At 38.3% G+C, this 22,500-nt stretch overlaps 1 protein-coding gene, 2 non-coding genes and 1 pseudogene across 3 annotated transcripts; 2 read left to right on the forward strand and 2 right to left on the reverse strand.

Annotated features, from left to right (window-relative positions):
- Positions 1-859: 859 nt before the first annotated feature.
- On the reverse strand, positions 860-20,906 carry LOC138007447 (uncharacterized). Its single transcript, XM_068854348.1, has 6 exons — positions 20,301-20,906; positions 17,074-17,121; positions 7,930-8,307; positions 3,456-3,713; positions 1,957-2,778; positions 860-1,293 (listed from the first exon to the last, which is right to left on the reverse strand). The coding sequence occupies exons 1-6, from the start codon at positions 20,854-20,856 to the stop codon at positions 935-937; spliced, it is 2,421 nt and encodes an 806-aa protein (XP_068710449.1). The 5' UTR covers positions 20,857-20,906; the 3' UTR covers positions 860-934.
- Trnat-ggu (transfer RNA threonine (anticodon GGU)) lies at positions 11,676-11,747 on the forward strand. The gene has a single exon. It is a non-coding gene; the product is annotated as a tRNA-Thr (tRNA).
- Trnat-ggu (transfer RNA threonine (anticodon GGU)) lies at positions 12,055-12,126 on the forward strand. The gene has a single exon. It is a non-coding gene; the product is annotated as a tRNA-Thr (tRNA).
- LOC138008718 (putative nuclease HARBI1) lies at positions 15,227-16,742 on the reverse strand (annotated as a pseudogene).
- Positions 20,907-22,500: the final 1,594 nt, after the last annotated feature.

Here is a 22,500-nt window from a genome sequence, read left to right on the forward strand (position 1 = left end):
TTTTACAAAGAAATGCCTCTCAATGGCTTTTGGTTTAATTTCCTCGTTGAGTGCCCTTGATATTTTTGCTCTTGTGCTTGTGAACTCCATATTAATCTCCAAGGCACTATAACCTACACTATTCTACCAGTACCTAACTAAACGTCCAAAAACGCAGATGAAATGGGGATCTTAAACAGAATCGCTCCCGGGAAGCATTCACATAATAAAAGTGATTCCACCCGTGATAAGACCAACTTTTATTACCGAAATTTAACTATACATTCCTTTCTTCGTGAGACATTGTATCTATACAAATTTGGTTATTGACCAAACTTCTTCGGTCAAGATGGCTGGATATTGGCCATGTTCTTTTTCTTGCAATAAACACGCAAAAAAAAAAAGAACGAGGCCAATATCCAGCCATCTTGACCGAACAAGGATTTATTATATGGGATAAAACACCAAAAAAGGATCTTTGATCTCGCGAGACCAAGCGAGTGGGATTTGGTTCATCTTGCCCGCTCACGGAGCTACAATCGTGGTCAAAAGTTGTTGGGAAGGTTGCGGGCATCAGTTCACTTTACATTTAATTCGATTTTTCTCACTAATGGCCTAATGGCTGAAGTATTTAGGAAATACCATGCTCTTGGGCCCCCCCCCCCCCCCCCCCCTCTCTTCCCCATATTCAATGTTGGAGTTCTTCAGGTACGAAAAGTCACCATTTTTTTCCCTGGAAAATCCAACATTGAAAAGGGGGAGGGGGGTTAGCTACCTTCCCAACACTTTTGTATATGATTGTAGTCATATAATAATAATAACAAATTACTTGACTAAAATCTTTTTAAAATATTGAGTTCAAGTCAGTGATGGGGTGCACATCACATTAGTTACAGTAATAGTAATATCAATTATAATTAACATCATAAAGTAGAAGAAAATAAGAATTACCACTCTATGATTGTTCCTCTATCTTCCAAAATGTCGGAATGGAGGACAAATTGTCCGAAATAATAATCCTTTGCATTCTGGTAGTCCTTTGCACTTCCCTCATGATTGAAATGAGGTCCAGGGTTTGCCAACGCTTGGAAAGAACATCAAAAATAGTTGCCACAACACCACTGCTACGCGAATACTCCACATGAAGACTTTCAGGAACTTCTCCCAGTGTTCCTTTTTCAGGAGTTAACAAAAGCTTTGCTTCACTTGGAAAAGATTGCAACTTCTCGATTACAATGTCGGTAATCTCATTTGAGTCGCCGAACTGAGCATCGCCGACCATTTGAAAGAGGAACAAAATAGCACTTTGGTCACCTATAAGGAAAAAACAATTGAAATAAATAAATAAAAAGCCTTTTAATTTTTAATTCGGAATCAATTTGCAAAATGCATTCGAGGCACACAATATTAGGCAATTCAAGCATGGCAAAACGTATTAACAGCCAGTTGTCGCGGATAGTGGCGAGAACGCGGGAATTGTCTTGCATTAATACTAGTAGACAATTCGTTGTTGGACACTCAAACATATAGTCAGCAAGGTTTTTTTTATTTCATTTGGCGTTAACTCCCACAGTTATGTCTTTTGTTTAGGACTGAATTTTAATACATCGAAATTGGTCTATTGACAGATTCGCTGACATTTTCGAGCGGGCTAAACTATGGATGACAAAGTTAACTGTGTTCTGCTCGCTGGCCTACAAAACCCATCCTTGCTCAACGAGAATCAATCATTTGTCAACATATACTTGACCGTTTCAAAATCAAACTTTAACAGGCGCTAGACGGATGGAGTGACTACGGGATAGAAAATTCCGCAGCAAATAGTAATTTTGAACAGTTGACGCGGTCGCTAAGCTCCAAGGTTCGCATCCCAAAGTCACGCTCTATCCTTGTCCTGGAAAGTTTACTTTACCAACTGTCTTTCTCTGAGATTTCTGTCTACCCATCAACTAGAAAGTATTGACAGAACAATCTAACCTCTTTGTTGACTCCATTTCTCGCAAACAGGTGAAACTTTGGCTTTAATTTTTTCAATCTCCGAGTGTAAGTTTGCATCCTCCGTTTTGATCCTGTTCTCAATCATGTTTTTTCTTTCAAGCAAATCTTTCTTTTGACTTTCTAGAAATTCTTCGTATCCCGGCGGCCAAGAAAACACTGGTGCGTCCCTGGTAATCACAGTATCTTCGTCGACATCAGAACCAATCAGTACCTTTTCCAGTTCTCTCGATCTGGTCGGCCCCAATACGTTAAGTATGTCCATATTGTGACGACGTATTTTGTACTCAAGGCTGGCCCTCTCTTCTTTCAGATAACGCACACTTGGTGTCATCGAGTAAGTTGTTACTACGCTACAAATTTCGCTTCCTGGACAGATCTTCTCGAAAAGATTTGTGATTTTCTCAATGGTGTCTGCAACGTTTTTCTCGTTATCAACAATCAAAACATTCGCCTTCCTATAAACCGTTGTTGGCCGATTGCTATCATCCAGTAACTTCGCCATTTCTTTCAATGGAAGAGCAGGACGCAGTGTCCGAGGTTTTGCTTTCTCACAAATCTCAACGAGATCATACAGCTGCAGGGCCCGACAGACATCTTTTAACAAATGGATAGGAGTATCGGGAAATAATTCTTTTATGTTCACCATGCTTTTGATTTGACGTCGAGATCGTGTCTCATGGTGATCTAGTCCAAATGATTTATAGAACTTATTCCGTGAAACGAGATCACTTTGAAGTCTTGCAATCAGCTCATCGACTAATCGTGCACTAATGTCTTTCAAACACGGATCATAGGGGAATTCTAAAGACAAAAACACAACAAAAAGTAACATTCCTGATTATTCACTGACCATGCAAACAGATTTTTCTTCTTTTATGAGCTCTTCTTTGAAAATTTTCTTTTGATTATGCTTGTACGAACCGGTCAGTCAGGGGCGCCCAACTTGACAATTGTCGTATCTAAACCTTAGTTATATGTTCTACGTAAAGCTTCATTTTTTATCTTTCAAAAATCTGCAGACTGTAGTATGCCTTCGGATTCTTTACATCATTATTTGCGTGGGAAATTCACAACTCGAATTGACGATCTGATTAAGTCTTTTCGAAAATGAAATATGTAATTTTTTATTGAAATAATAATGTATTTACTTATCGAAAACCAAACAGATTACATTGTCCATAATAAGATTTCCAGGTAGTACCTGAGCGTATAGAACAGATACTAACGAAACGTCCGGCATAGGGTTCCTTTATTATATGCATTCTTCGTACAGATAGTGGTTTCCACCTCGGCGAACCACTGTTTTCAGCTTTTTCCGTGAGTATCTAAGGCACTTGCGCCCCTGACATCAACAAAACCGGTGTTGTTAGTATTACAGAATGCCTCTCACCTCCTTAAAGTATCAAGTGAAGGGAAAATTTAACAAGCAGCCAAGACAGTGAAGACAAAGCCACCAAGCGACAACACTGCAGCCTTACCGTTTCTTTCTTCCATTTCAAATTCAGATGGTGCGCTACGAGTTTCCATTCCACTATCACTTGTTTCTGTTTTCACACTGTGTGCATCCTCTGCTCTTTCTAGATAATTCTGAACGAAAGCCAATTTCTCTTCGTCCAAATATCTGGACTGGTTTCTTGTGGGGCCGTCGGGACCTTCATCCTGGCACTCATGATCCTCTATTCTGCTAGGTAACGCAGGTTGAATTCTTTCATCTTTTACTTCATCATTTGCAATTTCTTCGAAGAACAAAAAAAGAGGGTTAATTTTTTTCCGGAATTTTATGGTCCGCTCTACCTCTACTTCTTGCGACAACGAACTGTGTTTGGTCAGAAGATGACTTCCGCTCAGGTTGTCGAAACGTCAGTCAATGATTTCAAACAGTCCTTCTCAGGACTACACTCACCCGAATGATCGCATTTACTTAATTATTTAAAATGATTGTAAGTAAATAGATCCTTTTACATAATTAATATTAATATAATGGTTATTGTAAATAGTTTTAATTTTAACACAGATTTCTTAACATTAGTTGTAAATAGTAGTTTCTTTTATTTCAATAGTTTTCTTAGCAATATTTGTAAATAGTAGTCTCTATTTTAATGACCGTTTTTCACGGCTCACAGGAAGACCATTGTATCTGTAATGAATGTGATCCCGTGGTTAAATAAAGATATGTATGTAACAGACCGATCATGGAGGGCGGAAGTACGGGTATCACTGATTTTCAATTGTTGAGCTTTGCTTGTCATTCCATTATTTAAAAAAAAAGGATTTTTTAATTTGGTGTTTTCATTATTTCATCTGACAAAATCACTGCAACGCTAATGAAAATGAATATCGTAAATTAGTATCACCCAACTGGTGGACTAATGCAAATCCTCCTTTCTTTCGTTTCATTCCCAAATAAATATTTCTTTAACTTGCATTTGCTAACTTTATTATTGCCTTTTTTGTCCGCCTAGTTGGGTGATACTAAAACAATTAGACCCTTCGCCCTCAAGGGCCACGAGTCTAATTAACAATTATTCCATGAGCGCGCGTTGGATATGAGATGATAGATAGCCAACGAGGCGCGTAGCGCCAAGTTGGCTATAATCATCTCATATCCAACAAGCACGAGTGGAATAATTGTTTTATTAAAAACGCCCCCAAAATAAAGAAAACTAGACTACAATAAAAATAGAAAGGCCCAAAAAGTCACGTATATGTTGCCGTGTTTGTAGATCATGGTATAATGGCTCATAACCCATGATGGCTTAGCCAATCAAATCTCTCGAATTGCATTATCCAATGATCCAGTTTTTAATAATTTTTAATTAGTATGTACTAAAACAACTATTCACCTCAGTGTCGGTGGCTAGTGGTGGATATTTACCGAGAAGTGAAGCCACCACCACTTCGGTGAAAAGTTGTCAATTATAACCCACTCATTAATTTTCGCGCGCTTGTACGTCACGTGGTGCAAACTAACAGGACAGTTATCACGCAATAACCCCTATTTGCGTCGATATTTTGTCCTCGAAATGCTGCGATCATTACCGTTGAAAAGAAACAAAGCCAGCGGAAAAATGCAGCAAAACAGTTTTCATTTTGCATGGAAGAGAAACAAACTTTTGTCTAGTGATGGTGACACTGATTAAAAAGCTGGCCGCAAATGATGTTTCAAAGGTGAAGAAGGTCACGAGCAGACTTAAGAGATTTAATCATACGCGAACTTCAACTGAGTCATTTTATAGAGTAGAGAATATAATACACTGTGTTTACAAACAATAAAATAAACCAATCGTTCGAAGGAGAGGAAAATTCCAGCTGCACTTGAAAACATGGAGACGTCAGAACTGTCATCCAGACCTTTCATGGTCGAAATTTCTTTTGCAGTAAGCTAAAAAGCGTCTTACTTTTGAGTTTTCGACTCGCAATGACAATTTAAATGATTTGATTTTTTCCTGAGACTGACACGCTTTCTTTCTAGTCAAATTTTGAACAGTGCGTCGAAAAAAAAAAACAACCAGCAAGCTATAAACAAGCGCCTTGTTTTCGAAGGCATTTCACATGACGGTTTGTAAAGGCTTGCTCCAATAATAGTGGGAATAAAATTCTCGGATATTGCATTTTTAGCTTTCTGATTGGCTCGCTGAATCTCGGTTATCAGCTCATATACCGTGATGACCTTATATGGAAACTGGTTGCGTCGGTCGTTTTCTAAAAACTGAGACAACATCCTGTCGTCCTGTAAACAAACAGTTCAGAATTTAATGAAAATTTCATAAAACAGTTGGTCCAATCGCGTTTATTGGATATGAGACTGGTTACAGCCATCTCGGCGCTACGCGCCTCCTCAGCTATTTACCACCTCATACCCAAAGCGCGCTTATGAAATTATTGTTAACTACACCAATGAGATGTACTTGAGATGTACTCAGCCGCCTGAAGGGGATTTATTCACTAAATATGATTAAAATGATAGCTGAGCAGGCACTACTTTCATACTCTCACAGACAATTGAACATATATTTTATCTGAACCAAGCGCGATCGCTTGTTTGCCACTAGGGAAACTCAATTCAGTCCCATTTCAAGTAATGGTAATAGGAGTGAGCGGAGTACAATTCAGGGAGTACTAATCGGGTGAGTAATTTGAAATTTCGAGCACGATTACTACCTGAATTGTAAGGCACGAAGTCCTATTATAAGTATCACAAAATACGAGAAGACGACGGTGATAAAATTTTTAAAGCTTAGTCTGCTCAACGTTCTCTTACCTTCTTTTAATTGCAACTCTGGAAAAAGATAAATGATTCAAGTACAACTAGCGCTCGCTTGATGACGCGTATAACTATCCAATTACAAGGTGTGCAATTGCCACTGTTGAAATATGTGCTGTTGATAACCAATCAGATTCGAGAATTTTGTAAAAGTTACGATAGAAGACAGATGTATTCTTTGTATTGCAATAAGAAGATTTTGCCTTATGTCCCAAGTTTATTAGCCTTAAGGGCCCACAGACGGATTTTTCGCGCGTTGCTAAGGAAGTGAAATGTTACTTCCGGTAACTGACGTAATTATATCATGAGCTGACAAGAAAACCCACTCACAAGCAAAAGTCGCTGCACAAACTGTTGTTTCTATCGAAGGTTTTTCCTCGCCCTTCCTCGCGCTCGTTCTCAGATCAACTGCGCATGCGTTAAGGAACTGACTTCCGGTTTGATAAACAAGCTAAATTTCCGGCGGTTTTAAATTGAATTAATTTTTGTTTTACATGGCACGTTTCACCCCCAAAATACAGAATATAGATAAGCATTGATTTTTTAAAATCATCATTTTTGAAAAGTTATGGGTATTTCAGTATCGTTTATGTCTTTATTAAAAAAGAACATTTTTCAAAATAAAAAGAAAACCATGCTTGGCTGGATGCAAAAACGAATACAAATTATCCAACCAACGATTTAATACCCAAATTGCGTAGCACAGAGACAAATTTAGAGTTTTCTTTTATTGGTCACGTGACCATGGGCGTGGTATGACGACGTCATATTTAGGGTCATTGGGTTACAAAAGTTGGAAACTTACCAAAATAATGCCAAATTCTCTCAAATTACTTAACCATTACATCCTTAGCAACGCACCCCAAAAATACGTCAGTGGGCCCTTAAGATATCGATTGCTATCCTGGCAAAAGCCAAGTCCTGATGCCCTAACTTATAACAGTGGAGTGCTGTCCATTGTCGATGTTGAAAGAAAACGGTGAATTTAAGGGCTTCAAAGAAGATTAGCGTTCCGCATGTTCACCTGGCTACAGGCGCTTGTCGACGAAGTTGATTTAACGAAAGAGAACGTTGATGCTTCTCCAGCTTTGAAAGAGGATCTCAACGTCTAGGAATCTCTTCAGTTTCAAAGCATAACATTCTATCAAAAGCACCAACTGCAAACGCAAGACATTTAGCACTATTCTGGGTCCAACAAATCCCTATCACCAATTTAGAAGAATGCACTAACCATCGAGTCCTCGGGGTAAATCATAAGTCGCAAAGCAAACGTGCCACGTCTAGATGTTTTCTAGTGTCTCCTCTTGTATATAAATGTTGTTTCTTTTAATGAGAGAGATGTGTCAATCGTAAAAAGAGAAATTATTTTCTTGATGTTATTATCGCAGAAATGAATACTACTTGAGCCGTAACGGCTTAAACGGGCATACTTAAACTCTTGGAATCTGCTCAGCCTCACAATCTTCAAAAATGCGCTTTTTTCCGCATTTCATATATATGTCCTTCATAAATAGTCTTCATGTTCACATTCTAGTTGGCTTGATGGCTCCATTGATAAAGGCATGCACTAGTGTTGTAGCCGTTATGGGCTCAAATCCCGTTCAAGTCTAACGTTTTTACAGGGTTCTCATTGTTGAAATAGGAATCTTAAAAATGTCTGTACTTGTCTTTAAATTTAGGTCAATTACCTGCTTGTTCAACTTTTGTCAGATAAGCAACAGCTTCTCTGAATTCCTTTTCGTCGATGTACACAGACACTATCACGTCCTCTCCATCGGCCAGCTCTCTGATTTCATCCGTCATCAAAAAATCTTGAAGATCTCTCTGCAGTATACCAGTAGAATATCGTTCCCATAATTCCTGAACAGCTGAGGAGGTTTCTGCGTGAACCGTGAAACACACGGACCCCTCACTTATCGCTCGCAATGCACTAGCTGCAGGCAAAGCGGCAACTGTAAAAGCTTTCACATATTCTTCAAGACTGGAGCACCTGCGCAAGATTAATCCAGTACCAACTACCAAAAGCACACCGCTGATCTTTCGAAAAGTACAATGGACTCTAACTTCTGTTGGCAGAAAGAAATACGATAACTTTGGTGGCAACACTCCTAAACGTCCACTTGAATGTAGTTATGGTAATAGGACTGAGTGGAGTCCAATTCAGTCTGTAATCATACGAGTGATAACAAAATGTGTTTATCACGAGTATGATTATTAGATGTAATAGGACTATATGCTGACCAATTTGGAATTAATTGGATGAGAAAAATTCTGCGGCCTGCCAAATTGGACGAAGCCGTAGGCCAAGTCCAATTTGGAAGTCCGGGGACGTTTTTGAATTAATTATATAGCATCCAAAAACAGATGAACATGGCAAACATTTGACCCTCTAAAGTACAGAAAAATTTACAAATACACATTTCTTTAAATATCTGATGTGTTTATTGAAAATCACACTAAAATCAATCATATACATGAAGCATCATGTGTGAACCTCGGCTTTAAATTGGAGGAAACAGCAGTTTGATAGCAGTGATAATAGCTGCAACCTGATTGGCCAATACTCGGTTCTTTATTTATCTTTAATTTATAAAGTTTGACAAATTTCATTGCAAGTTGTACCAAAATGGGAAAATGCTTTCTTTCATGAAGTTTAAGCTTTTAACAACTATTCCATAACTTTAGGGAGCAGTTTCTGCATTTTTTAAACATTTTGAGCAAAGACACCGTGAAACAACCTCCTACATTAAATTGCCAAAATGATATAGTTATTTCGAATGTAATCACTTAAAGGTCTGCCTATGACAAATTTCCTTTGGTTGTCCAGACACCTTTGAAAGTACACAAAAGAGACCCTTTTGTAAGAAACTGTTGGCAGATATTTGGCATAATTATACAAAACCCTGTTTAGCGAACAAAAATCAAGCAGGTTCTATATGTGAGTAAGAGTTAAATTGCAATAAGCACTTTAACCAAGGAGTTTGACTTTGAGATCGCAAATATTTATTTTTCTGGCAATCAATACCTATATCTCATACATAGAAATTAGGACCTTGTCAATAACCCACTTTAAGCCTGAATTTCCAAGTATCCCTATTTTGCCAGACAAAAATATATATATATGTTCGTATATGCAGGCTTTTACTATTGTTTTTTTTTTTCTCTGACTAAGAAAACTTTGTTGGTTCTGGTCAAACTGATCAGCTGTTTTGTATTGGGTTGGGTGCTTAATTAAGACATACTATTGTTCATACAATGCATGATTGTGTCAGCAATAACTGCTGCCATCAACACATACATTGACAAAACAATTATTGTTATTGTGACCAACGGAACTAATTCTTTTTTACTTGGCAGATTGTTTACTTTTCCTTTTCAACAATCACAAATTATCTTTAGTTATACTTTGTCTCTGCGTACAAAGCCAAACTGAGTTAGGCTTGTGACGATGGGCATTCTGTTTGTTCATTCTTAAGACCCTCTCTCTTCCATCAGGTTGAGTTAGGCTTGTGACGATGGCCATTTATTGTTTGTTCATTCTTACGACCCTCTCTCTTCCATCAGGTTGAGTTAGGCTTGTGACGATGGGCATTCTTTGTTTGTTCACTCTTATGACCCTCTCTCTTCCATCAGGTTGAGTTAGGCTTGTGACGATGGGCATTCTTTGTTTGTTCATTCTTACGACCCTCTCTCTTCCATCAGGTTGAGTTCGGCTTGTGACGATGAGCATTCTTTGTTTGTTCAATCTTACGACTCTTTCTCTTCCATCAGGTTGAGTTAGGCAGTGCTCGAAATTGCGACCAATACGGTCGCATTTGCGACTAAATTTTTCCCTTTGCGACTAAAATATCTGGAGAAGTCGCAAATTTGCGACTTGTTGTCACCTTCGTTCTTTCGAAACAAAAGGGTTAGCAGTTGCCACTTTGCTGCTACTTTTGCTAAAATAAATAAATAAATGACAAAATTATTTTGTTTCTCGCTGTGAATTTTCTCTGAAGGTAGCGTAATTGTATAGTAATTTAGCTGCGATGTTACGTGCACAGCTCCATTCCTTCGATCATTCGCCATTTTCAGCAGTTTCTTTACACACAAGTGCTGCACAATGCAGTGCGGCGATTTTGCGACTAAAATTTGCGAAATTGCGACTAAATTTTCGTATCTTGTCGCAAAATGCGACTGGATTTTTTCGTTAATTTCGAGCCCTGTTAGGCCTTGTGATGATGGGCATTCTTTGTTTGTTCATTCTTACGACCCCCTCTCTTCCTTTAGGTTGAGTTAGGGCATTAATGGTTTGCACTGAGAACTTTGTTTCCTTTGTGCCCCTCTATTCAGTTGTCTATTAAGTTTCAATTCTCCTTTAATGTGAATGGGTGCACATCCGTGTCATTGGGAGGAAGATGCTCAACAGTTGTTCAGTCATGGTAACATTTTAAATTTATTAAAATAATTTATGGCATGGAGAAAATCCATTCATTTTGACCAGTTTAATTGCTAGACCTATATGTCCTGCAGAAATTTTACTGATCTTGTTATCCATCCAGCTCAAGATGTGACTGTCATATTTGGCGAGTCAAGGGAATTTTTTTTTTCCAGTTGATCTGGAAAGATACAGTGTATATAGCTAAATTTGTTGACTGCTCTGCACCATGATAACAAATAGATCTTACTACCTCAAGCTGTTTTTTTTTGCCAAACCGCAAAGACATGATAAATAAACATGTTTCAACTTAAGCGTAAGGTTTCTGCATCTAAGAATTACAGGGGCTCGAGTCTGCTTTTTACAAATACTAACAATCACAGGATGCCCACATAATGTGTTTGACGCTTGGTATTATTGAATTTAGAAGCAATGTATGAGAATAGCAAAAAGTTCCATATTATTGTACAATTCCGGGATAAATATTTGCATTTCGAGATGAGAATAAACTAACCTTCATCCGAAATGTTCTGCTGTGTCATAATTGTGGCTGCTTGTGGCAAAATTTAGCGATTTCAAGGACGTGTGTTGCTCAGGTAAAAATTGCTACAATTTGCCATTTCCAGCCATAATAACAACAGCACATCATTTCAGATAGTTTATCCTCATCTTGTGTAAATATTTATCACAGAATAGTACAATAATAATTATAATGGAACTTTTTGCTATTCTCATACATTGCTTCTAAATTCACCCTTTGTGTGGGTCCCCTGTGATAACAATGATTAGTGAGTCCATAGCTAGATCTGAAAACTCAATCAGCATTACTGCTGGCTCTACCCAATTAATATTGGTCTCTAATTTTATATTTCCTTTTTAATTATTTTTCAGGCTACCATGGAAATAGCAAGGAATTGGAAATTAGCAATTGTGTACCTGAAGAGATCAATAAAAATGTAAAATGAAGAGCTAGTCCAAGGTTCCAGTTGTTCTGCATGTATATATATATATATGGTTGGTTCAGTGGCCGAGTGGTAAGGCATCTGACCGGTAACCAGGAGACCCGGGTTCGATTCCCGGCTGAACACATTTTCACTCATTTCCTTTGTTGTATCGATTTCTGTTCCCATCCTACACTACTAATTAATACTTGTCAGAAATCACTGTGAATCGCCTTCTGAAGGGAATAGGTTGGTGATCCAAAGGTAAATGAGGCAGTTAGTTGTTGTTATTTCCCCGCTCAAACCTACACAATCATTTCATATATAGGGGGAAATTTACTGTGAATCGCTGATCAACTTGAGCATAGTGACGCGATCCTCACTGCAGAAAATGTGCGATTCTCCTCAGAGCTTGCCATTTAAAGGTCCTTCCAATTCGGCTGAATGGCGGGGTTGGTTCAGTGGCCGAGTGGTAAGGCATCTGACCGGTAACCAGGAGACCCGGGTTCGATTCCCGGCTGAACACATTTTCACTCATTTCCTTTGTTGTATCGATTTCTGTTCCCATCCTACACTACTAATTATATATATATATATATATATACACTGGATATGTGACCGATTTTTCCTCAAGAGTGCTCGACAATATTGGAGCTTCGTAAGAGAAAGTGAACTAGTTTTCGTTCATATATTCGATCTACAGATCTGTTTCGTGGGAGTGTATCCCACTCGTCAGGACCTAGATGACAATGTTAATTCGTAGGTTTTTATATACCATTCCCTTGAAATTACAATAATTAGGTGTTTTTTAGTAAAAATTAATAATTAGGTGTTTTTTAGTAAAAATTTGTTTGCATGCCTACAAGTGTTTGCAAGTTCTGTTCTTTTGTTGAGGGTGGCAAGCTCTTGTTTACATATAATGTAGAACTTCTCTAGCGTGCACAATTTGCATCTTTTGGTTGCATTAGAGTATGCCTGTGCCTTATCAAGAATTTTCCATCTGATCGTGTAATCTACTCCCGCTTCCCTTAACTGCCACACATGCTTGCTGAGCTCAGTTTGGTTGCTGTATACTTCATTTCTAAATGATTGTTTGTGATTGGCAAATCTAGACTTAAAGTCTGTGTCGGTTAAACCCACGTAGCATTCACTCCCCTGCTCTGTTGTTACGATGGCTTGGTATACGATGCCCTTAGTAAGGCACTGGTTCTCTAGTGGGCAGTCCTCTTTCCTGCGGCAATTGCAGAGCCTGGCGTCGCTTATGGCTTCTCCTGAGTTGGTTTGCTTCAGCAGGCGCTTGTTGTGTGCGTCGATTGTGCTCTTGACGTTGGGCATACAGCTGTAGGATAGCTTGAGGGTGTTACGGTTGAATATAGGTCTTAAGGCGTGTCCTCTGGGGAAGCATTCGCAGACAATGCGCAAGAACTTCTTTCCAAGGTTAGTTCTCACTCTCATATCGAAGGGTGGGTTGTACCATGTGATATTTCTTTTTCTTGGCCTGCGGATTTTTCTCGTGCTATTTTTTGGGGTGAATCTCAATTTGTATGTGTATCCGCTCTTGTCTAGTGCTGCCTGGTACGCCGGTGCTGCTTTGTTGAATACTTCTTCGTCAGATGAGATGTTTGACAGCCTTTGGTTTATATTCTCTGGGATTCGCTTGATGATGTTCGGTGGGTGATTGCTTTTCGCGTGTACATAAGATGGTACGTTTCCGGGCTTCATAAAAGGATAGTGTTTTCCGGTGTTTAGGTCCAGGGTCACGTCTAAGTAATTTAGGTTGGTTTATAAACCTTACGTTTAATATATAATAAACAAATTACACCAAAGTGCTTTGTACGGATATTATTTACTTGTTGCAAAACTTTAGAAACTCACTCGTTCGCTAGGCTCACTCGTTTGTTTCTAAAGTAAAAATCCGTACGGCGCACTTTCTATGGAGTAATCTATTTATCCTATTGCTTTTGTGTACAATGTTGCTAGGTATTATGAATTCTGTGCTCTTTTTCCAGGGTGACAAAAGTCTCCTAGAGACAGCAGTACATGTAGAGTATCATACTAACACAAGAACTACAGCTGTGTGTTTCACATTATCGTTCCATTATCATTATCACTATAAGTATTGTTATTGTTATCATCATCATCATCATCATCATCATTATTATTATTCCTTTCATTTTTATATATACAATGTATGAATTAATAAATTAATTTAATTCCTTGTTGGGAAATAAGTTTGATCAGCTGGCTGGGAAACCAACCAATTTTATCTAGCTGGCTGGGAAATTTCTTGTGTGTCTTGCTGGGAAAAAGGTACAGATAATGCTTTCCCAGCAACACGGAAAAACACCTGAAAATGCCTTAATAATATTTATTTTCATTAACTGGGGTATAATAATACATTTTACAACAAATTGGTCGTTGGGTGCCCCTGTTTTTCTGCTCGTCCACTCTTAGTTCATGAGCCAGATAATTGTTTTGCAAATTTGATTCTTTTATTGGGTTTTAAAGGGCAACAAATGTTCCCTCAGCGGTTCGCATGCTCAAATTCAACTTTACTTACACATCATGCAAGTAAATGATGAAGTTAATGTGATCATGTAGATCCCCAAATACTAATGATCTCTTCTCACTCGTTGAAACTGACTTAAGGTTAACAGCTGAATCATTGCCATCGGGAAGTATCTCCACCACTTCTGCTTGCACTGAATTCTCTAGCACTCAGCCGTCAACCACCAATCTCTCCTGTCTTGAACTGATCACTAACACACAGCACTCATCCTCTTTACTGAATGCTCCAGTTTCATCAAGTCCTGGAGCACAACCGCATTTACCCTTCGTGACTACAGCATCAACACCACAAATTCATGCCAAGGAAAGAGCTAGACTTTCTCAAAGTCCTTTAAAAAATTGTTTTCCCGCTAAGTGATGGCTATTTGCTCTAATTTTTGAAGCAATGATCAGAATCTGCCAACTCTCTGTGAGCGATATATGTGATATGCTTGGAATGTCACCTGACAGGGTTGGCACAATCAGTTATGAATTAAAGAATGGCCATATCAGACAACTCACACCCCTTTCTATTTTTTTAAGCTATTTAACCGAAGTAGATTCCATGCCGCTGTGCGTCTGTTCCGTAACCAATCTCAAAAATTTAGTAAGGACAAAACAAGAGCACAAGAGTTGAAAGGTATGTCACTGTCACTGGTGTTATTACCACATTTTGATGTCTACTGTGATTCCGTACTAAACAGATGCACGGTAAAATGGGAACTATTTTCTTTTTTACATAATGAGGAAACTAAATACATGGTCTAAATTTACTCTTGGTGTGTAAATTAATACCCTTTGGTTTGTTAAGTAGGTAGGGTTCGTAAAAACTGTTAGTATTGAAAGTATAGTAATAATAATAATGCAAGTATAGTAAGCTTTGTTAATTAAAATTTAAAATATATAAAAAATTAATAAAAAAATAAAATAAAACAAACAAATAAAAAATTTACTTTTGGTTCAAAAATTTTTAAGCCAGTTACACTTCTGTTTTCTATTGTCTTGTATTCATTATCATAATCTGGAACAATGGAAAATAAAATTGAAACCAGTTTAAAAATTCTTGACCAAGAGATAAATTCAGGCCACTATATGTACAATCATGACATCATCTATGTGTCTGTCCTCTAAAAGATTATAAAACAAGTTTACAACTGACATTGTTACATATTTTTTTACAGAATGAGAAAAACCTTGTTGAATGGCATAAGCTCTTGCATGAGTATCCTATAACTCACTGGTAAAGTATCTGAACTAGTAATCAGAGGCTACATGTAGGTCACAGATTTGACTCATGTTGGGAACGCTAACTCTGATTTCTTCCTTTTATGCCTGTGTCATTCAGTGATAAATTCACCCTTCTATCTATTTTCTTAATACCATATACAGTACCAGAGAATTTAAAAGAAACTGTCTGTTATATGCCTCCTCACTGCATTACCATTCTCTGGACCTTGATATTGCTCCTCCACATCAAAGTCCTCATCATCTATATTGTCATAATCTACTTCAGGCTTTCTTAAACTAACAGCAATATTGTAAAAAACAAAGCATGCAACTATGATTGTGCAAACCCTAACTGGTGACATTCTAATTTCAGAGTGTAGGATGTGGAACCTGCGTTTGAGAAGCCCAAAGAAACACTCAATGTCACAGCGGGTTGTTTTTTGGGCATGGTTAAACTGCTCCTTTGACGGTGATTGTGGTTGACTGTATGGTGTTATAAGAAATGGTGTACATGGAGAGCCACTATCCCCAAATTAGGAGCAATCCCACTTCCAACCCATGACTTCCCCCTTCCACTTGTCTACCCACAGCAGACATTTTGAAAATGTGGCTGTCGTGTGTGCTGTCAGGCCATCTCGCCACCCCATTTGTGAACAACCCTGCAAAATAGAAAGTTTTTAAAATCAGTGATTCCTCTAAACATAACTGTAACTTTAATAAATGACACGTTCTCATGCCCCTTCCCTATTCCCCACAGGTGATAAAATTCTCAAGTTTTAAAGCATAAGTCAATGCTTACCTTCATGATTACAAATAGCTTGCCCATTTATCGAATGAAAGCCTTTTTAGTTGACATGGTCTGGTTCACTCAGGAAAGGCACCTTTATCCTCACATGTGTACAGTCCACACAGCCTATTGTGCAAGGGAAGCCTCCAATTCGGAACAGAGCCCGCTTGACTTCATCTTGCCCATTTCTTGTTGAGGGAAACTTGATGAAATCATTTACATGTACTTTGGCCGCAAGGGCTTGTGTAACTCAATGGACAACTCGACTGACAGTGGATTTATCGAAGGACAAGAATGTACCACCAACAACTTCAAGAAAACTTCCCGACGCCAAGAATCGTAACATAACCAAAACTTTCATTTTTGCTGACAAAGAGTGGCCTCTTCTTGTAGCTGGGGCAATTTCAACTGAGAGCAAGTCAATGATAAACTGGAGACCCTCTCTTCCAAAATGATACCGAGATCTCAACTCATTTTCCGAGTACCTTTCCAACGGGTCAATTTCTCTACAATAGCCCCTTAAGACTTTCTGGGATTATGATCTAAATTATTTAATGTAAGGCGAAGACTACTGACGGCCATCTTTGTGCGACTACAATTTTATCCATTGGATAAAAAGTTATACAACCTATCTTGACTTGGATAAATTTATCTACTGGATAGAGGCTGGATAGCGCTATCCAAGTTTTGAACGACCCGAATGGCATGAGCCGATATATTTTATCCACTGGATACAAATTTATCCGCAGACCGCTGTATAAGACTTATCCGCTCTTTTTAGCACAGGTACACTGTACAGTGCTTAGACACCGAATGGAACGCTGTTTCAACACGAAACATTGAAGCCAAATCTTTTCCCTGACATGTACGTTATTCATAAAATCACCTACCGGTACTTTATTTACTGACCCACCTCCAATCAGCCTACTGCCAACTGAAGACACAAAAGCAGATGCTTGTTCTGAAAAAAAATATTTAAAAAAGAATCAAAAATGCATGAACTGGTCAATTGTGTTACGTTTCGGACAGTTTGGTCTTGACTTTTAATCATAGTCAGTATTTATATGACAGGGCACTGCAAAAATCGAATGCTCACAACTATGAAATGACCTGGAAGCCATCTTTTATATAGGACTTAAGTGCAAGAAAAATACCTTAGTTTGCCCCTTGAGGTCCCAAGGCCTCTTTTGTGAGCAGACGATCATCAAGACTATTATTATTGACACTAAGGTTACACAACTGTTCAATAATTCAAAATTCAAAATCAGCTAGAGCATGATGTTCTTCGTTAAAATTAATAGCAAATTCACAAGGACATTTTTTAGTGATCATAGAGGACTTGTGGCTGCGGAACGAATTTTAAATTTGTTACTTGTGGAACCAACATGTTGCACATTGCATTTCTTGCATGTAACTAAGTAGATGACATTTTTAGATTTACAACTAAGAATCTGCATAATAGGATACGTCCTCCTAGTACTAGTATATATTATATATATCTATATCTTTTACAAGCATCCAGTATTTGTAGATGTTTTCTTCATGATATAATAAATAAAACACAAATGAAGAGAAGACAAGATTTTAAGGAACACCTATATTTCGACCGACTTATCAGTCTTCTTCAGGGTCTTCGGTCTTCTTTGGCCTTCTTCAGTCTTCTTCTTCTTTCACCCTGAAGAAGACCGATAAGTCGGTCGAAATAAAGTAATAGGCGTTCCTAAAATCATGTCTTCTCTTCATTTGTGTTATATATATAGGAAATTTGTGTTTCAATTCTTCCATAGCACAGTGCTCAATACGTAAGAGTATGGAGTTAATTGCTCAAAAACATTGATTGCTACTCAGAGTTTCATGCTTCTCGGGAAGCAATCATCAGGCAGCTGTTCAAAAATAACGAACTCAATCTTAGATATTTGAAAATTAGGCACAATGCACCTTGCTTGTGCACATGACGCAGGTCTGTTATCAGGCTATTATACATGTAGTGTTCAGTAGGAATTTTTTGGAATGCCTGCAACACAATATCAGTTCAACAATCATCAGTTCAAGCATATACGTTGTGTAGATGTTTTCTCCAAGCAATAAATAAAACATAGACCACAAATGAAGACATGACCCAATTTTATATGTATATATACATAATTCTGGAGGTAGGCTAAGTCATTTACTGGTGTTTGCTACTCCGAGTTTCATGCTTCTCGTGAAGCAATTGCCCGATGATTGCTACATGAGAAGAAGGAAACTTGGAGTTGCAAATAAATGACTTAAGCTTACCTCCAGAATTATATTACAGCTCTGGATTTTCTCCAGAGCACTTTTATAGCTGATGAAGTCTACAACTTTACTGCTGGTAGTTATATATATAAGTGGACAGATGGAGCGGTAATACCGTAAATGTCCATGTATAAGCCGCATCCATAGATAAGTCGCACCCCAAATTTAGAAGAGCAGATTTTGAAAAAAAATGTAGTACAATAAAGTTTGAAGTTCCAGTAACATTCTATTGCTATAAACCAACAAGGACGTTTACTGTAAGTGGTCTTGAACATTTATTGCTGCTCAAAGTTTCATGCTTCTTGCAAAGCAATCATTAGGTAATTGCTTCAAGAGAAGCATGAAACTTGAGAAAATCACAGTAGTTTTCCATGAATAGCAGTCAAATGCCCATTAAATGTGATTAGGAATGCCAAATCATTGATTCAACGTATGGTAAAAAAACCAATATATGTGTGCTCATTGGGGTAAAACAAAGGGTACGATTTTCTGTTCCATTAATTGCATCAGCAATCTTTGGTTTCTAATGTAAACCTCCTTTTCTTTTAGACCAGTTACAATTAGGAGCTATGAAGCCACACAGTTGGTAGAACATTGCACCGGAATCACAGAAGTAAAGGGTTCAAATCCCAATTGCTTAAATTGTCTAGATAAGTGCAAGGATCGTCACTCTCTTTCGAAAACGAAACAAGTCACAGATCACAGAGGTACCGTTCTCCAAAATTAGCCATCTTTTAGTTTAAGTTCTCAGTCAAATATTTTGAGCTATTATATTTTGACCTTCATCGGTCCATTGTATTACATGTTCAATCAATGTGTAATATGCAACAACCAGCCAAATCAGTTTCCAGACAGTTATGAGCACTGGACAATAAGCCTCCTGTTTCAAACACCAGTTATTGCAGAAAACGAAGTTTTTTGAAAGAAAAAGAAAGTCTACCAAAATGAAGCTAATTTTATTGGTCGTCAATTGAGTAAATGAAGAACAACAATCCTCTAACGACTTACAGTATATTCCTTTTGCAAACTTGAACCCAATGTATTAACCTGCCTTCTTTTTGACTGTATTCAAATTGAAGCTATTTTCATTCATTAACCAATAAGGTCATTTCTATGTCACTAGGAGATGTGATGATAGCTATTGTAATAACCGATTGCCCTCTACTTAATTATTTGTTATTAAGTGCAAAGATACACATACAGGAGAGCAGAAAGCCTCATATTTTACCCAATATAACAGGCTTCAGAATACATTACACAATTATTGGATGAGGTTGAGCATGATATCATGAATTATCAAAACCGAGGTCTGTGTTATCTGCCGAAGCCGAAGGCTGAGGCAGATAACACAGACACGAGGTTTTGATAATTCATGATATCATGTGAAAACCGAATTCAATAATTGTTTTATTAAATTTTTTTCCCATAATTCATCCTCAGAAACAGAAGCGAAGCGTTCAGCCATTTTGTTTCTGAGGAGAACACTCCTAAGGGGCTTAGTAACCAGGCAGACGTTGAACTCGACATGATAAATGTAATGATTCTGCAGCAGATATTAAATTTATCATGTCAAGTTCACAAGCTATTGTGAATTGATTGAATGCTCTCGGCCAATCAGATTTTTCATAGTGAGTCTGATGTATGATAATAAAAATTAAATATGTCACCAAAAAGTAAGGTTACATAGATGTATGTACCATGAATAACAAATTAGACCATTTCAATAAGAAATGGTCGCTTTGTTCACAGTTTAGATATGGGTAACCTTTAGGTCAACGTCAAGTCCCCGCAACATTTCTCTTCGTGTTCATGTGTGCCTATTTTAAGAAAAAGTAGAAAATAACATGAAAATGTTGCGAATACCTTTCCTAATTTGAAACGCATCCTCCCGATTTCTTCTTTCCTCAAATTTCTCCAGTTCCCTAAGAAGGTCATTTTGTTCTGTTTGTAACAAAATCTCTTTTAAAATGCCCAGCGAATCAGTCCCTAAACTGCTGTTGTTCTCGAGCTCTTTTAGCAACGACCGAACGTTGCAAATGTTTCCTACGTTTGCCTCCGGAATATCTGCTCTGCAAATGGAGATAAGTCGTTCCACATCATCGAGTTCGTCTAGCACTGGAATGATCTTGTCGAGCAAACCAAGATATTCCTTTCTGTCGTTCTCGAACCTCTTAACCTTTTCCAATAAAACGTACCCCTTTACACCTTTTAAGACGGTTTTCAACACACCAAGTCGATCAGGACCTAAATGATTGCGGTCTTCCAGTTCTTTAAACAAAGAGAGGGCATCTTGTATTCTGTCCTCGCTCCCAGGCGCTAACTTCCCTCTGCACAGAAAAAGCAACCGATGACATCGATTTAAACGATTTAGGCTTTCACTTAACTCGAACAGCAGGTTGTTGTATTCGATTTCAGACATTTGGGAGGGTTTATCTATTTTTGTTCGCTACTTCCGTCTGAACTGAACGACGCTAGAGAAAGAGAACTCTGGGAACAAGGTTGGTTCTGAATGTGGAGGGGTGGGGTACTCTGTTGTAATTAAATTTTAACCTCAAAGTGCTTCACGTTGCAACCAAGGTTAGCCTGCGAGAAAGCTCTTGCGCGAGATTTTAATTTCGGGCGCAAGCGGCGCAAGCGGCGCAAGCGGTGAATCGCGTGTGGATCCACTGCTTGCGCTCGAAATTAAAATCTCGCGAGAGAGCCCCAATGGAGAGCTTGCTCGCAGGCTACATCAGCCATTGATTCTACTCTAGTTTGAAGAAATTTGAATATAACTTAAAGGGGCACTTTCGTGCTAAATTTACTGTTTTTTGGTCAAAACTGGGTAAAAATCTAGATTAGTACTCTAGCACATGTACACACATATAACATTCCTGACGATTTACGAGATGTTACAAAATATAATGATGGCACAAAGAGCTATTCGTATTTAACTTTTGGCGACTTTCAGAGGACAACGCCTCCAAACTTGAAGAAAGTGGCCTACTTTTTCAAGTTTCAATGCATTTCCATCCTCTCAGTCCCTGGCTGGAAACAACAAAGAATAGCTTCACTGCTTTTCAATAGCTTCAGCATTATTTTTTGGTCTTCATCGACGCATTCAGTCAAACAATACTACTGACACACATTATATTTACCAACGCTGCTGATTTTTTTCTTTTTCGTTTTCTTTTCTTTCTGGGGGGGGGGGGGGGGGACCGGGGCGGGTTCCCATTCTAAAATGTGAGGGGTATTGTTTTCGTCAGTCAATATTGCGTGGTGTATTTTACTACTCAGAAAATAGAAGCCAAAATGACAATGTTTTTTTGTAGAGGAAAATTAGCCCCTAGGCCTCAAATGTTTCTTTTCAGGCGCAGGCGAGTCATATGCCTCAGATAGAACGCGCGCTATGATTTGCTAATTAGTGGGCGTATTCCACAGTTCGGCTCTCTAAATTTAAATTAAGAGTTCTATTTTTATGTCTAATTCAAACATCTAGCGATATAATAAATATCTCACCAATCTCGTTATTTTGAGCTATGCGAATCCTTATTTGGTTTCAATTCACAGCCGGAGTGCATATTTGCATTAAACTGGAAAAACGAAAAACGCCTGTTTGGCGAATGGTCCAATCTATTCTTTAAACAAATCTTGCATGATGAACACAGTGTGCAAACAATCACTGAAATGCTAATTCTGTTGAAGTATTTCACGGATGACACCGTTTCTTTTGTAAGTCACCAAGTTCTTTTACGTACACCCCGAATGGACTTTTATCCGACTGAGGAGTTGGTGGCAATCCCAGTACAAGAGGAACAATTTCTTATAATTCCCTGCCCCTGCCAGTAAAATCTTAGAGGTAAAATAGCCGTATTTATGATAGGGAAACTACAATTTACAGCCATGACCTGTATGTTGCATGAAGCATGCAGTAAGTATACGCCTCAAAGCGAAACATGCGATTGCAAGAGGGCAGAGGCACTAAAGACAGCGCGGGGTAGATCGCTTACCCAAGTCTCCGTCGCTATCTCCCTCTGGCGCGTGAAAGGATTCCGAATGGTGCAGTCTCTCCATTGTGTACGCT

The sequence above is a fragment of the Montipora foliosa genome, chromosome 6 (genome assembly GCF_036669935.1).
Source record: "Montipora foliosa isolate CH-2021 chromosome 6, ASM3666993v2, whole genome shotgun sequence".
In the NCBI taxonomy this organism is placed as follows: domain Eukaryota; kingdom Metazoa; phylum Cnidaria; class Anthozoa; order Scleractinia; family Acroporidae; genus Montipora; species Montipora foliosa.